At 42.7% G+C, this 17,772-nt stretch overlaps 1 protein-coding gene across 1 annotated transcript; it reads left to right on the top strand.

The window, feature by feature from the left end:
• Positions 1-5,861: 5,861 nt before the first annotated feature.
• On the top strand, positions 5,862-17,148 carry LOC110501797 (inhibin beta B chain). The gene is made up of 2 exons (XM_021579634.3): positions 5,862-6,982; positions 13,130-17,148. Exons 1-2 carry the CDS (start codon positions 6,583-6,585, stop codon positions 13,963-13,965), a joined length of 1,236 nt encoding a protein of 411 aa, XP_021435309.1. The 5' UTR covers positions 5,862-6,582; the 3' UTR covers positions 13,966-17,148.
• Positions 17,149-17,772: the final 624 nt, after the last annotated feature.

Genomic DNA, 17,772 nt, shown 5'->3' on the forward strand with positions numbered 1-17,772 from the left:
ATTTTTACTATTTTTTACATTGTAGAATAATAGTGAAGACATCAAAACAATGAAATAACACATATGGAATCACGTAGTAACCAAGAAAGTGTTAAACAAATCAAAATATATTCTATATTTGAGATTCTTCAAAGTAGCCACCCTTTGCCTTGCTGACAGCTTTGCACACTCTTAGCATTCTCTCAACTAGCTTCACCTGGAATACTTTTCCAATAGTCTTGAAGGAGTTCCCACATAGGTTGAACACTTGTTGGCTGCTTTTCCTTCACTCTGCGGTCCATCACCTTATTCCACTACTTAAACCCTATCTGATCCTACCCCAGGCCAAAAGACTGAGAGGATGTGACACCACCACTTAACACATGCTGTAACTCTTCTGAAGTCAAATCTCATACCCCCAAGCAATGTTCCCTTCATTTGTTTTTCCGGCACTGAGCAAATTCCAGGTCTGCTGAGCTCAAACTTCTGTGCAACTCCGTGCAATTCTGTGCAACTTCTTGCATGCGCTTATTGTGAACACTGAGGCTGTACCCACTTTAAGTTACAGTTATAACAGTGGCCAAGTAGACAACTGTGGCTACTTGATCATAATGTACAGTGCATTCTTAAAGTATTCAGACCCCTTGACTTTATCCACATTTTATTACGTTAAAACGTTATTCTAAAATTGATAATTGTATTTTTCATCAATCTACACACAATACCCCATACTGACAAAGCAAAGAAATGTTTGCAAATTTATAAAACATTAACAAAAAAGGATATTGCATTTACATAAGTTTTCAGAACATTTACTAGTTTGTTGAAAGACATTTGGCAGCGATTACTACCTCAAGGCTTTTTGGGTATGATGCTACAAGCTTGGCACACCTGCACTTAAGGAGTTCCTCCCATTCTTCTCTGCAGATCCTCTCAAGCTCGGTCAGGTTCGATGTGGAGCATTGGTGCACATCTTTTTTCAGGTATCTACAGAGATGTTCGATAGGGGTCAAGTTCAGGCTCTGACTGGGCCACTCATGGACATTCAGAGACTTGTCCTTTGTGCGTTGCCTTGGTTGTGTGCTAAGGGCCGTTGTCTTGCTGGAAGGTGAACCTTTGCCTCAATCTGAGGTCCGGAGCAAGTTTTCATCAAGGATCTCTCTGTACTTTGCTCTGTCGATCCTGACTAGTCTCCCAGTCCGTGCCCTTGAAAAACATCCCCATAGCATGATGCTGCCACCACCATGCTTCACCGTAGGGATGGTGCCAGGTTTCATCCAGACGTGACACTTAGCATTCAGGGAAAAGTTCAATCTTCTTTCTCATGGTCTGAGAGTCCTTTAGCTTCCTTTTGGCAAACTCCAAGCGGGCTGTCAAATGCATTTTACTGAGGAGTGACAATTTCTTTGGCCTCACGACTTGGTTTTTGCTCTGACATGCACTGTTAACTGTGGGATCTTAAATAGACAGGTGTGTGCCTTACCAAATCATGCCCATTCAATTGAATTTACCACAGGTGGATCCAATCAAGTTATAGAAACATCTCAAGGATGATACATGGAAACAAAATGCACCTGAGCTCAATTTTGAATCATAGCAAAGGGTCTGAATACTTATGTAAATAAGGTATTTACATTTTTATTTGTAATTAGTTTGTAAACATTTCTAAAAACCTGTTTTTCACTTTTTCATTATGGGGTATTGTGTGTAGACTGATGAGGAAATGGTTTCATTTAATCCATTTTAGAATAAATCTGTAACGTAACAAAATGAGGAAACGGTCAAGGGGTCTGAAGACTTTCCGAATGCACTGTAGGTCTATCAGAGTGGCCTACCATCAAAAACAATATAGAAAATGCATCCCATAACATTTAACATGGAAATAGCTGTTCTATAATTCAGCCCACAGTAGCAACCGATGTGTGGTGTTCCTCAATGTAGGCCTGCATTCCGTGAGACTTTAGGAAAAAATATGCAGGGCTTGACAATAAGCTGTTTATCCACTTGTCCTTCAGACAAGGTGACTGAAAATGTGTTGTTTGATCCATGAAACCACTTCATTATTATTCCCATACCATTATTACTGAGAATCAGACTAATTTGGCTACCCTCTGCCTATTGGCTACTTATTCAAACCTGTCTCAAAAACCAACAATTTAAGACAGAGAAATTATGTTCTTTACCTGACTCGCTTTTCAAAGATGGCTAGAAACGCTCACGTTTTGTGCTGTTGTAGGAAGCAACCACTCCCCCATTGTTGACTAGAAATTAGCTATAACTGGGCTAATAACTAACTTACTCAGAAATAATGGGGCGGTAGGTAGCATTGGACTTGTAACCGAAAGGTTGCAAGATCGCAATCCCCAAACGGACAAGGTAAAAATCTGTTGTTCTGCCTCTGAACAAGGTATTAACCCACTGTTCCTAGGCCGTCACTGAAAATAATGTGTTAACTGACTTGCCTAGTTAAATAAATGTAAAATAAAATATGAACAAATGTGCACATATGGCTACATGTAGCTCTCACTTTGATCGCAAAACAAGAGCATCTACTCATGACCACTCATGCTGTAAACACAGTCCAGTTCAAAGTGAATGGCATATCTATTTGTATATACATTGTAGGGATATTGCAGCTCTGATTGGTTAAGCTGCACCGGAGTCTATAGAGTACAGGCTGAGTCATGCCTGTCAATGCAATAGAATCCTACTCCTGTTGTAAGAACCAACGCTGGAGATGAGAAGCAGGTTCAGGGAGTTGAACATTTATTGAACAGACAAGTGCCAGAACAAGACCATCGTCCGCACAGGGGGGGGGGACAAAGCGACAACAATGTTGAAGCGGGGAACAACCTCGGGAACAGACAGATATAGGGGAGGTAATGAAAGCAGGTGATTGAGTCCAGGTGAGTCCAATGAATCGCTGATGCGCGTGACAAGGGAAACAGGTGTGCGTAATGATGGTGGCAGGAGTGTGTAGTGCTGGACAGCCTGGCGCCCTCGAGCGCCAGGGAGGGCGAGCAGGAGCAGTCATGACAACTGTGCATTCTGCCTACAAGAAAATCTCTTGCATAGTTCGTTTTGCATACTAAGTCTTGCATAGTTGGTTTTGTTTTGGTATGTTACATTGAAAGTGGCCAATATTGGCAATTCCCACAGTAGAAGGAAACGTTGATAGTGTTAATTAAAGGGGAAAAATAGAATGTTGAATGAAGTTCAATCTCATGCTTCTCTGCGTGGGCTGATATTTATTCTGCTGCTGCAGTCCCAGGGGAGCTGCACAGCTTTAAAGGGAACATTTCCCCCAAATACTTCTCTGCAGCTGCCACCACAACATTTATTTCCTGTGACTCACGTTCCATCTCTGCGGAACAGTTGATAACCATTGCTATGAAGCTGACCTTACTGAAACATACACTGAGTGTACAAAACATAGAGGACACCTTCCTAATATTAAGTTGCAACCTCCTTTCACCTCAGAATAGCCTCAATTCGTTGGGGCATCGACTCTACAAGATGCCGAACACATTCCACAGGGATGCTGGCCCATATTGACTCTAATGTTTCCCACAGCTGTGTCAAGTTGGCTGGATGTCCTTTGGGTGGTGGACAATTCTTTATACACACAGGAAACTGTTGAGCGTGAAAAATGTAGCACTGTTGCAGTTGTTGACACAAACCAGTGCGCCTGGTACCTACTACCATACCCTTTTCAAAGGCACTTAAATAATTTGTCTTGCCCATTCTCACTCTGAATGGTACACATACACAATCCATGTCTCACAATCCGGTCAGTCTATATCACGGAAAGGGAAGTTGTTCTTAATGTTTTGTCCATTCTGTATATCACTCATTGGCCTATCCCTCTGTTCTGGCACAGATCTACTATTCATCACAGGGATCCTCTCAGAATCCCTCACCCTTCATCCACCTTCCTCTACCTTCTTCACTGCCTCAACATACGACACCTTCTGCACTACTCTGACCCTGGCCACCTCAACCTGCCTCTCCCGCACTGGACACTTCTGATCCAAAGATACATGGGCACCCTACAGTTGACATACACCATTTTTCCCACTGAGCTATTCCTCGGTCCCATGTCCTTCTGCACACTTCCCACATTTTGGAATCTCCCTCCTCCACACTGCTGCAACATGCCCATAAACGTGACACCTAGAACACCGCAATGGATTCGGACACAAAAGCTCTAACAGCATAACTCATATATCATAACATTACTTTGGCAGGAAAATGCTAAGTAAAATCTCAAAAGAACAGACAGCGCCAACTCTGTTTCACCACGCTTTCCACTGGGTCTACGTTGCACCAAACGGCGGGTATCACAAACACCAGGAATCTTCAACTTCAATTGCTCCATCTCCACACTTAACGCTACCCCAGAAATCACTCCCTTCAATGGTGCCCTGTTCCTAAGCGCAAAGCAAGATACAGGTCTTTCCCCCAAGTTGTGTCGCACGGAGCGCCTGATCTGAAGAAACACAAACAAACATCACAAGTCCACTTCGGGTTATCTTCACCGACGCAACAGCACCCACCATATTTTCCACCCAACGTGAAACCACCCATTGATCAGCCAGAAGGCCTGGTTCCACCCTCTTCAAAAATCTCACTCCCACTGGACCAAACCTATCTTTATTACAACCATGTCCATCAATGCAAGGCTGTAATTATGCTACAACAACATTTTCAGTAATGGTTACAGAAACGTTTTACTTGCTATGACTGTGCTGTGTTTTTTTAATATATTTTTTTAGCAACCTTGGTTGAATGCACTGATTGTAAGTTGCTAAGGACAAGAGCACCGCTAAATGACCAACATCTAAATATTAAAATGAAAACTTGCATGGGTAATTCTGGTAATACACTGTAAATTAGATTAACAAAGTACTGAGCAAAGGGTCTGAATACTTATGTAAATTTTACATTTCAGTTTATTTATGTTTTATAAATGTGTTAAAATTAATAAAAAACTGTTTTTGCTTTGTCATTATGGGGTATTGTGTGTAGATTGACGAGGGAAATAAACAATTGAATCAATTTTAGAATAAGTCTGTAACATAACAAAATGTGAAAAACGTCAAGGGGTCTGAATACTTCTGAATGCACTGTATATTTTTGTTGAGTATATATATATTACTATTATCTCTCTCTCTCGTGTCCTTATGTGACTAACATAGGTCGTGCCTAGTCCACGACCACGCTTGACCGTTGGCTAATGCGCCATTTCACTTGTCCTACTAACCTACATCAAGGTATCGGAAGGTGTTGGTGTTTTTTGACAAACTGTTGCATGCAAACACTACTCAGAAATAATTAACAGAGTTTTCAGATGAATGGGCCAATAGTGTAGTGAAGGTGTTTCAACAAAGGATGGCGCTGTTTGTTTTCTTTTTTCTTGTGCGTAAAAACGCACGGATGGCACGAGTTTCCGGGAATTTGTCTTTCAATTCCAAGTTATCGACAAAACCGAGTCGTTCACTGACTGTCGGAACTTGTGAATACCTTACAAAAAAAATGATGGTGAAACACATTGGAATAGAATAAAAAAAAATACTATGTTCAATCAACCCCGAAAACTACAGTGAAGTGTGTTTAGGGTATGAGGAATCTTGCAGATATAGCTCCATCTTTATCAATATTACAATCTTTTTTAGGCCTATAATAAAATATATTGTTTATGAGGTAATTTAGTGTAAAATTATAATAGAGAAATTGATATTCGGGGTTAAAAGGTGTCACTAGTATTCTCTCCATCCTGCGCTGCGCTTTTCTCCCAGCAGCACTATCCCTTGCGCGCTGTTGGTGGAACTCCCCACGTGGTTTCAACTCCTGTATAAAAACTTTCGGTGTTAGGTGGCTCCGTGTCGTGATTGCAAAGGAGAAAACTGTAAAGATAACAGCATCTCTTACTGGGAGCTGAGACGTCCTATAGCCAACTCACCAACAGACAGAGAAGACAGTGATCAAGGGATCAGTTGGTTATGAAATGGATTGCAATTTAGTTGGATTCCTAAAGTTGCGCTTATATGATTGAATTGAATGTAAAGAGCAGTGGTAACCTTATATTTGGAACTTCACATCAGACGTTTCGAATACAAAGCCAGCGTACCGGTGAGATACGTTTGATAACTATGAGTGGTTTGCAAAGGATATGGACTGTAATAATTCGTTTTGATACGTTTGAAAACGCGGTAGAGCCATTCATTTAGTGATCATTTCAAATTCGCTGGTCAAGACCAAAACCTCTGGAATTGTGTTTTAGATGAGAAATGGACTAATAGTGAGTTTTGACAAAAAGGACCCAAGCCTAACAGGGCTGGAGATTAAGCAAATAACATAATATCTACAATAATCATTAGCTCTTGACAGCAACATCTTTTGGAATGCAAAAACTACATGGACTGTTTTGGATTACCGTAATTTGTGCATCAATCATCGTTCTATGTGTATTCCCAGTGTCGCATAGTAGGATCATTACCGTGATACTTGTGAAGTAGCCTAACCCTCTAATTTTGCGCTCTGTATTCAGGAACCACAATTCCTTTCCAGCGTGCTTTGGAATTACAGTCTCAAAAATAGAAAATGAGAAGATATAATCTCACACTGGCTTGTTTAATGGCTTGCATACTTTCAATCCGCGGTACCTTGGGGACAACGCGGGCGCGCATAACGGGGGCAGAGACTCAAACCGTCACCCAGGAGTCGTGCGCATCGTGTGGGTTGCCGGAGGCGTCAGAACGGGTGGACATAGACCTTCTGGAGGCAGTTAAGAGGCACATCTTGAACAGGTTACAAATGAGAGAAAGACCCAACATCACTCATCCTATTCCCAAGGCTGCAATGGTAACAGCGCTAAGGAGGCTTCACGCCGGTAAGGTACGGGAAGACGGGAGGGTTGAGATCCCCAACCTTGATGGACAAGCTTCCTACAGTAACGAGGTGCAAGGGGAGACGTCGGAGATAATCAGTTTTGCAGAATCAGGTAATTATCGATAATCGTATGATTCATATCACTAATTTGATCACCCCTTTTATCTACCTTTATTTCTAAGTTATGATTCATTCAGTGACACACAGTACATTGCTGTAAAATTCTCTATATTAAACTGTTAAAAAGTAAATGCTACCATTATCGGAATGAATGACATTAATTGAGTGGAGTGGTTTGTATTTGACATGATTTTACTGTAATTACAAGGTTTTTGTTTGCTAGGTAAAGTGTTTCAACATTACAACATATTAATAAATAGTTGGTATTTTATATCACTTGCGCTTCTAGAGGTCTTAACAAAGGCTTCCAAAGCTCTCACATTCTTACGTCAGAATGAGACATTCATCCACGTTTCTCAAATGTAAAATGTAAGATTAAGTTTAAGCATTCAACTCTGAATGGTTAAGGTAAGGGTTAAGGTTTGGGATATAAAACAAAAATCTAAAAAACAATTTTCTGTCACTGAACGTGCAACCTTTTGCATTAGAGGCTTACGCCTATCCTCCATCCCTGTCCATAATAACCAAACAAAACTGAAAGCTACTTGAAGGTAACAGCACGCACTGTTACCCCTAGTGGCCAGTTGACGTCCTCAGACATGGATGAACTTCTAATAATGACTTGTGTCACGGGTGACCTTCTTTGGGGTGGAATTACAGTACCATTAGAAATACAACAATTCTTTCCCTGCCCATAACATTTCCCAAAATGCACCATCATTTGCAGTATACTGCAGTAAATTGTTTCAGAGTATTTTTCTGTTGATAATACCCCGAAATTACTGGATAAATTACAGTTTTCCTTTACAGTGTAGACAATCAGCATGTTTTTCTGTACTCAGATATATTAAGTGCAATGGGTTTCCTCAAAACTTTTGAATAATAACAGCACATTGGAGATTACAGTGGACTCACACACAAGGCCAGATTAGCAAATCATAGATGGTTGTGCATCAGCAGTTTTTCTCTTGTTATGTCAATCACTGACAGTAACTCAATTAGCCATGTCAATGACCAATTTCTTGATTGGTAAGTTAGTCTAGCCAGCTATCTAAACATGTAGTAATCATGGCCGAATACCGACCAGGCACGCAGGGCACGTTCTAGGGGCCCAGACCCCAGGGGGCCCCAATTAATTGTGTTTGTTACTTTCACTCAGATATCATTAACATAATCATGGCAGAATGTGTAGAAACACAGGTAATTAGCATTAAAACTGTAAAAATTACTCACCTGCCCTATGATAAATAATTAAAATTGCAGATATCTTGCTTTAAAACTGCAATATTTTCTCTACGTTACCCAACCAAGGCAGGGCCCCCTAGTTATCATGTGGGCCCTCCATTTCCTCTCCTCCCCCATCTGATGATTATCAGTGCGGCAGCAGCAGGCTGTCTACACTTATTGAGAGCGGGCTCCTGAGTCCTCCTGTGGTTGGCGTTTGCATTTTTTAAAATATAAAAAATATATATACTACATATATAATATACAGTAAACTGTCTATTTAGTTTTTAATTCTTTATTTTGTTTCCCTCTTGGGCACCCTACGGGCTTCGGCCTCAGCCCCTGTAAGCCCCTTTATTAATCCGGCCCTGTATTCACACACTCTGTGAGCTCTAATCTATCATCAGTTAGATAACTGAAATCAATAATTGGCAGGTTAGTGAGGTGAGAACGTCCTATTTAACTGTTTTTAAAAAATGTTTAAAAATAGCAGAGGAAGCATAGATGCCGGTCCCACAGTACAACGCTGCAGCACAAACAGTACAATCAGCTTGGATGGATTCCTAGCTGTTGCCTTCGAATAGGAATGTTTTTATTTTATTTAACCTTTATTTAACCCTTTAACCTAACCCCCAACACTAACCTTAACCCCTTACCCATAACCCCTTTAGCTAACATTAGCCACCCAACTAACATTAGTGTTAGCGTCCTAGCTAATGTTAGCCACAACAAATTGGAATTTGTAACATATCATACATTTCGCAAATTCATAACATATTGTAGGAATTGTAATTTGTAACAAATTGTACGAATTGCAAATGAATACATACCATATGAAACGTAACATACTAATTGGAGTGTGCCAGAATTACATTTTACTATGATACATCTACCTCTGAGTCCATGTTATGCAAGCCAATTATTAGGAGAGCGCCCCCGGTTGTGGGTTCGGGTGATAGAGAGGTGGAGGAGGAGGGTGCATGGTGAGCCCATATCACAGTTTTCTAAAGAATGTTTTTGTCATATAATGGTTCACCAACCAGGCCTCTTTGCTTTTGCCATTATTCACGACACCTTTGAGCCTTTGTGCAGCATTGTGCCATGGAACTGGCTTTGCTCCCTGTTCTGTAGACCCCCTCTGCCTTCAAGCCAGCTGGCACTCACCCCCAGAGCCCAGAGTCCAGGCTGCCAGCCAGGGCATGGAGAGAGGGACAAGGCCCCTAGAGCGACCTGGAGAGAGGCAGCTAGACCAGGCCCAGGCACAGGTCGGGTGATGTCACAGTCAAAGCTCAAGGTGTGATGCTAGGGGCCGAGGGAAGTTTGTGCTGGGCAGTACTGGATGACTGATAGGGGCCGAGGGAAGTTTGTGCTGGGCATTACTGGATGACTGATAGGGGCTGAGAGGTGTCTGTGCTGGGCAGTACTGGATGACTGATAGGGGCTGAGAGGAGTCTATGCTGGGCAGTACTGGATGACTGATAGGGGCTGAGAGGAGTCTGTGCTGGACATTACTGGATGACTGCGAAGTATCAGGTCAAAGTATTTTGTGAGGTGTGTGGGATGCTGTCCTGTCTTATTCACATAGTTTTCACTGCATTGTTTTCAGCCAGCTAGGAGATAGGAGGCAGCTATTGCTCTCAGTCACCAATCAGTCTTATACTGCATAGCGGAGCAGAGGCTGAGACTGAGCTCACTGCCAACGTTCCAGGTAAGGAACAGTGCCAACTGCCTGTCTCTTATGACACGGTCCCGCGGGCCCTCGCTTTGGCGGCGGGATTCGGTGTCCCGTAACCACGGGAGCGAAGCGGAGGGCAGGGGGAGATGTGAGCATCTCGATTGTCGTTGGTATAGCCGTTTGGACCGGTTGAACTCCCTGTGACTCCGGTCCAAGTAACGGAATTAAGACTTCATTATTGGATGTCATTAACTCTGGCCCAGTCCCCGGGTTGTATCCCAAATGGCACCCTATTCCCTATATAGTGCACTACTTTTGACCAGAGCCATGGTAAAAATGTGTGCACTATAGAGGGAATAGGGTGCCATTTGGGATGCATACTTGCAGGGCTATAGGGCTGGCTTCTGGGTTTACTCTGGGACACAGCCTTTCATGAAGAAACATCAATCATGCCCTGTCTGGAGCCGCTCCAGGCATTTTCCACATCACACTCAATCCATGCACCCCCCCCCTCCAACCCCCTCCCTGTGTGTCATTTCTCCACCACTACCACCAAAGCAGCTTACTAACTGCTGGCCAAATGGAGCTCACCCTGACCTGCTGTGATCTTTCCCCCTCTCCTATTTCCCTGTGTGGAATTCCTGGAGTGCAGAGCTGAGCGCTGTGCTCCAGCAGCCTAAGGGATGCCTGTCAGAGCCGTGTGTGTATGTCACTGCGAGGCGAGGCTCCTGTCAAAGCAGCAGTGCTCCGCAATGTGCGGTCTCTGTTGACACAGACTTTGAGTAATGAGCATAGCATCCTGCTACATACACCCTGCCTATGTTGCGCACATGCACACACATATACACATACTGACTGCCGGCGCATCTGCTTCCCTGATTTTTTGTCTGCCTGATTTCCCACCTGCTTACCTACCTGTCTGCCTAATTTCCCGCCTGTTTACCTACCTGTCTGCCTGATTTCCCACCTGCTTACCTACCTGTCTGCCTGATTTCCCACCTGTTTACCTACCTGTCTGCCTGATTTCCCACCTGTTTACCTACCTGTCTGCCTGATTTCCCACCTGTTTACCTACCTGTCTGCCTGATTTCCCACCTGTTTACCTACCTGTCTGCCTGATTTCCCACCTGTTTACCTACCTGTCTGCCTGATTTCCCGCTTGCTTATCGACCTGTCTGCCTGTCGGCATGCCTTGTTGTTGTGTTGATAGCGCAGGTGAGGACACGCTGAGGCAGCTGTAGCTCCAGCAGTGCTAGCTCCACCAGAGAGAGAGAGGCCCACCCAGATGTCACCCTCCCTTCACCTGCCCTGCCCTAACCATGCCTGGCCCAGGAGCACATTGACCCCAGGCACACTCCGAGTCAGGCAGCACACCTCCTGGTTTAACTGGTCTCCTCCCTAACCTCCTTCCTCACCTCGCTTCCCCCCTCACCCTCCCACAGCCTGCAGTCAGTGCCTACCAGGGTTAAAGCACCTGGCTATGTGTTTTTGTGGTATTTGAGAAAAGAAAAGAAAGCTGAAGAGTTTTCTAGAAGGATGATTCTTAATCCACTTCAGCATCCATTTTAATGTGGCCACCCACTGGGCACACACTGGTTGAATCAATGTTGTTTCCACATCTTTTCAATGAAATTTAACCAACGTGGAATAGATGTTGAATTTACGTCTGTGGCCAGTGGGCAGTCTCAGATACCCTAACTTGAGGATCATTAAAAATGTATGTTATTTTTTCCCCCAGATGGGATATGAAGCTACAGATACACTCGACCACTTCGTTTTTTTTACAAGATCATATGACCATGCTTCAGACTGGAGTATCTTTGTAGTCAGAGATTCAGACTGCCATCTCTCCCCACCCAGCACTTCATTGCCTCACATACACTGTCACTCAGGGTACAGATAGAGAAACGCCCTGGCCTAGAAGCTCCCTCCACTGGGAGCTGTTGAGGCAAGCAGCAAGGCATGGTAGTAAATGAGGCGAGGTTAGATACTCCTTACCTCGGGCCATGACAGCAGTTAAAACAGGGGAAAACTGTTATTGAGTCAATGTCTTTAGATCTACACTTCTACATTTTAGATTTCTACATTTCTATACATACAGTTCTTCTTACGTACTTGATACTGCACCCTGAGGGTTCGATGTCGATGTTGCTGAAATGCATGCACCTTGTGCTTTTGTTGTTGCCACAGGGATGTGTTTGTTTGTGTGTGTGTGTGTGTTACTTTGGCTCCCAGCTGACATACTGTAGCGGGAGGCAGAACTAGTCTGAACAGGACTGTGTGAAATGAATGTAAAAATCACTGTTACTGGAATACGTTGTAAACGTAGGATTGCTCTAAAAGGACCATCTTTGGTGGTCAGCTGTTGACACCAACTCACGCTAATCAGTGTGTAAACAAAGAAATTTGGCCGCTTCAACATGTGCTCAGCTGAAGCCGATCCTGGCTAACCCCCAGACAGAACCCTCTCGGTTTTCACAGTAATTTGGAAGACATAATTAGGCTTCAAAAAAGATACGGCAGACTCCAAACTCCATTATACCTTAGACATTTGGAATCTCTTCATTGTGTCATTTTAGAAAGTGGCCAATGTCATGCAAATGTATTTTATTTTTGCCTCATCATGCTATTGGTTAGTTGGGCCACGCGCTCAATGCCAGGCAGTAGCGAGGCTGTCTCCTAATACCTCAATGGAGTCTTTATGCTGTCAGTCTCAGAGGCTCCGGGGAGCTCAAGGGGTTTCACAGCAGTGCCTCACACACACACACACACACACACACACACACACACACACACACAATTAACCCCCTGGGGCCCGGGCCTTGTCCACCCCCCTCCTCCACTCTCATAGTGTTCACAATCAGACCTGAGGCCAACTGGGCCTGCTCCCAGAACTGGGCTGTCAGGAGGAACAGACCATAAGGAACTAGGCTAACGGCATGTGATGTATGAGAAAGAGAGTGGTGATGGAGGAGAGGAGAGACAGAAGTGACTAAAGTACTCTCTTTCTGGCTCCCTGCTAGGGACTCCCTGTGAATGTTTGTCCACTTTTTTTCCCTCTTACAAATGACACTCATATGTAGTGTGACATAACTTTAATTCAGAGACAAAAGTTGTAAAACTGTGTGGATTTCATCCTCCTGTCTTGTTTTACTTTGTGAATCTTGTCAGTTTATTCTCTTGACCCTTGACGGTACGGTATATATCACTAAACCCACATTTCTCTCTCTTCTCGATTAGATGAGCTGGCTTCATCTCAAGCCTCTAAGTCCAGCCTCCACTTCCTCATCTCCAGTGAAGGGAACCAGAACCTGCATGTGTCTCAGGCCAACCTGTGGCTCTACTTCAGGCTGCTGCCCACCGGCTCCGAGAAAGGGCCTCGACGGAAAGTCACAGTTAAAATCCACTACCATGAGGCAGGAACTGGAGCTTCAGGTGGAGCCAGGGGAGGAACAGGGCCAGGGGCAGGGGGAGGAGGTCGGTGGACCCTACTGGAGAAGCGTGTGGACCTAAAGCGCAGCGGCTGGCACACCTTCCCTCTGTCAGAGGCAGTGAGGGCCCTGTTTGGTAAGGGCGGCCGGCGGCAGGACCTGGAGGTGCGTTGTGAGGGCTGTGAGGCATTCAACGTGGTTCCTATCTTAGTTGATCCAGCAGAACCCTCACACAGGCCCTTTCTGGTGGTCCGGGCACGACAGGTGGAAGGGAACCACCGCATCAGGAAGAGGGGGCTGGAGTGTGACGGGAGCAGTGGAGGCCTGTGCTGCAGACGACAGTTCTACATAGACTTTCGCCTCATTGGCTGGAACGACTGGATCATCGCACCCGCGGGTTACTACGGTAACTACTGCGAGGGAAGCTGCCCGGCGTACATGGCGGGGGTACCGGGGTCGGCGTCATCGTTCCACACGGCGGTGGTCAACCAGTACCGGATGAGGGGCATGAGCCCCGGCTCGGTCAACTCCTGTTGTATCCCCACCAAGCTCAGTACCATGTCTATGCTGTACTTCGACGATGAGTACAACATAGTAAAACGAGACGTGCCCAATATGATAGTGGAAGAGTGTGGCTGTGCCTGAGTGTCTGTGACTTCTTAAACTTTGAAGGTTAAATCAAACGACGATAGTCAAAATGTCTTGTACAAAAATACCTTTTTGTATGACACACATATAAATATATAGTTATATGGAAGCACACCAACAGGTACACACAAACAAGATGTATTTATGGTTCTGTTGTATTTATCTGGCTGAGCGAGGCCAGGTTCTGTCCATTCCATATTAAGAACTTAAGAACGGTTCCAGAGTTTTGGGAAGAGAAGGAAATGGTTGATCACCAAATGATAACATTTTTCTAGTTTGCCATTTCTAGAGGAAAAATAATGGTCCTTCATCTATTCTCTGATGAAGATGGAAAGAAAAGCGCTTAAGGAAGCAGCACACCAGGACATTGACAAAACAAAAGCACTGACAATGACAATTCATCAGCTTATATAATTCAGAAAACACCAGCACTTCCATAAAGAATGTCATAAAGACACTGTGACTGTCTGATCCTGTGGAATTATAACATAAACTGTATCAGCACGCGCTTATTATTGAATAAAGCTTTTCCAGGACTACACTCCTGTCCAAGTGAGGTAATGACACAACATTGACATATTGTTGTTGACATTGGACCACGTTCCTTCCTCCTGCTTGTGTAAGTGTCTGTCTGTCTGTCTGTCTGTCTGTCTGTCTGTCTGTCTGTCTGTCTGTCTGTCTGTCTGTCTGTCTGTCTGTCTGTCTGTCTGTCTGTCTGTCTGTCTGTCTGTCTGTCTGTCTGTCTGTCTGTCTGTCTGTGACCATGCTGCAAGCAATCGCTCACTGAGTTCAAAGGTGAAGATGGACCTTTGTGCAAACTGCACAACATACACTTAATCCTGAGAACAGAGAGTCCCCACTGCCCCTACTTGTTCTGATAAAGTGGACCTCGAAGTGGTGATGAGTTTTTTGTTTGGGCCCAACAGGGCATGATGTTGCAGTACAGCACTTGCAGACTAAACTCTTTAAATGCACACTCCCACTCCTAATAGCACTTGCATATTGAAATGCCTTCAAAGTGGTACTGAGTGTCCTGTCATAAATAAGTGCCACATGATCTATGCAATGTATAGTAATCCACCCATGCCCACCCATACAACAGAACATACCAGACTGAACTGAACTTTCTCCTCCTATGCTAATGTAACTCCTATCAAATACTTGAAATGTGATCTTTCGCTTCCGTTTTTTCAAAGCGAATGATTTTTATGACATTTGCACTGAAAAGTCGCGGGATTAGTTAATAAACAAACTGCCATTGAAAGTTATTTTTATAGAAGTAAATTGACATTTTTTGTTTAATAAAGTAATTTACCTACACAGCAAATTCTCCAGTGTTAAATCCACACTGAGAGTGTAAATTAACACTGACTGTGTTGGTCCATATCGGCACTGGAACCGTGTTAAATTAACACACTGATAGGTGTAAAGCCTAATTTCCCAGAATCCCTTGCCTTTTGAGTGAATTATAGAATTACCACTCCTGACTGTCTTTGTTAGTTGACAAAGACATGTTTGTTGCATTCATCCATTTTCAGTGAGTGAGATCCTGAGGGAATATTTTATTAAAATTGTATTATTTAACACAATACAAGAAGTATTTCATAAGGCCTTATTTTCAGGGACTACACTCTAAACATAACAATTAACTCTATACATGTTAAATTAACACTTATTGGTTTAAAATAACACCCAGTGTTGGTGTTAATAACCAGAGTTTTTCCAAAACTATGCTCATCATTATTATATTTCCCAGCATGGTCTATTGCAGGTTCATTTTAATAATTGTTTGTTTCAATATCTATGTTTTTGCATGTACATTAATTGATTGATTAATCCTATGCTTCTCAAATATAAATGAGATACATTTTCTAATCTAATTCAATATTTTACTTGGATTTGTTGCACCTGTTACTGAAATGGTTGTTACAGTTTAGATGCTTTAGGTAGTGTCATATTTCAGTCTTCCCAACCCTGGTAGCATATGATAAAAAATTCAGAATGTTAGATATCCCCACTCTGGCTAGAGTTCAATTTTCAGGAGGCGGGACTTATTAAGGGCATGGCTTTTAGAAAGTTATTTTTGGCCATGTGAGATCAAATGTAATTCCTTTTGATAATGTAAGTTTGCACACTGCAATGTAACATTTCTATAAATATTATTGTACATTACATATTATAATACAAAAATATTAACATTATGAATTACATATAGCAAGAAAGTGTTAACTATCCTATTGGGGAAATCACATTTCTTTACGCTTCATTAAAGCTACCAAAGTGTTGGTGTTCAACCATAACATGAAATAACAATTCAACAGAACAGATTAACTGGAATTACATTTACTCTCATGGGTGGCCAAAAATAAATAGCTGAAAGTCACGCCCCTAAAAAGCCAAGCCTCTATGTCTTGTGATCTGACCTGCTGGGTCATATCTCAATAAACAAGTGTCAATAAACCAACCTTGGTCTTAATTTTTTTTAGAAAATAACTAAGTGACCCAATGCAACCCTGCCATTGGTTCATGCAAACAACCCAGTATTCTTTTGTTCATGTCCTCAAAATAAGGCCTCATGAAATACATATTGTATTTTTCAAATAATTATATTTTAATGGTGGTATTCACTTGGTTAAGACCACAGGACTGTAAGTGAATGTATGCAACAAGCTTGTCTGTCACTAACAAATTCAGTCATGGGTGGTAACTCCACAATTCACTCAAAATGCTAAGCACTCTGGGAAATATGCAAATCAAGCTTTACACTAAGCGGTGTGTTAATTCAACACTGCTCAGTGTCTTTACGGGTCCACACTTTCAGTGTTAATTTAACTCTGGGGAATTTGCTGTGTAATAATGGAACCAAAGAGGCCAATATTATTTTAGCTTGATCATAAGAGGCCTAATCTACGTATCAGGGTACACTATGATGATTCCATTTCTTAGTTCTATTATTTCCTTTCTCTATCTATTTTGTACAATAAACATATGGAACACTTAATTTTTCATCTTTAATTCTATTTTTTCAGTTTTTCTATTTAATAAAAATATATTTTTAGTTCCTGTTTCCGAAATAATTTAGTCATGTAAATGTCATCTGTACAGTTTATGTAAAATAAAATGTGTTTCCTTAAAATATTTTGTAACTTTAAAATAAATTCTTACTCTGCATTATTATTGTATTCTCCTGTGTTGTGGTCGAAATCCTTTTAGTGAGTCCTTTCAGGCACTCAACATTCAGCAGCTCCTAGATGTGGAAAGAAAACAAAGGCACTTCAATAGCAATCTGCATCTATACTGCTCCATATGTAAAACATCTCACTGTCAGTGTCAGGACTGCACCCTTTGCTTACTAGCTGTACTATTCCTCATCATTTGCTGAAGTGGTGAAAAAGCTAACTGGTACGCATGTAACTGTCTGTCAGAACAGTACTAGTTGTACCTAGCTGTCCGTCATGTGCTGAATGTAATACAGCTGAGAGACAGACTGTCACATATCATCTTCATTCCTGATGCTCCACGATCAGTGTTGTGCTGGTGGGTTGGGTAGGTTTCATTTGGGAAACAGTACAGATTTGAGAGATCCTAGGGGCAGCAGCGTGTAGCCAGATGGCCTTATTACGTTACAGCCAATGGGTTCCCCTGAAATAGTCTTACTTGACTGTTGCTGTTTATCAGAGCCACAGGCTAAGGTTGCCAGAATGACAGTTGTAGCTATGTGTACAGATATAGGATCTTAATTCGAGCCAGTTTACTACAGTAGGAAAATAATTCTGCAGCAACAGTAAATGTGAATTATTATGT

The sequence above is a fragment of the Oncorhynchus mykiss genome, chromosome 22, assembly GCF_057628025.1.
Source record: "Oncorhynchus mykiss isolate SJ-2025 chromosome 22, ASM5762802v1, whole genome shotgun sequence".
In the NCBI taxonomy this organism is placed as follows: Eukaryota; Metazoa; Chordata; class Actinopteri; order Salmoniformes; family Salmonidae; genus Oncorhynchus; species Oncorhynchus mykiss.

Coding starts and splice junctions, on each gene's coding strand:
- LOC110501797 (XM_021579634.3), top strand. CDS start 6,583: ATGAGAAGATATAATCTCACACTGGCTTGTTTAATGGCTTGCATACTT. Junction 6,983..13,129: donor AATCAGTTTTGCAGAATCAG/GTAATTATCGAT, acceptor CTTCTCGATTAG/ATGAGCTGGCTTCATCTCAA.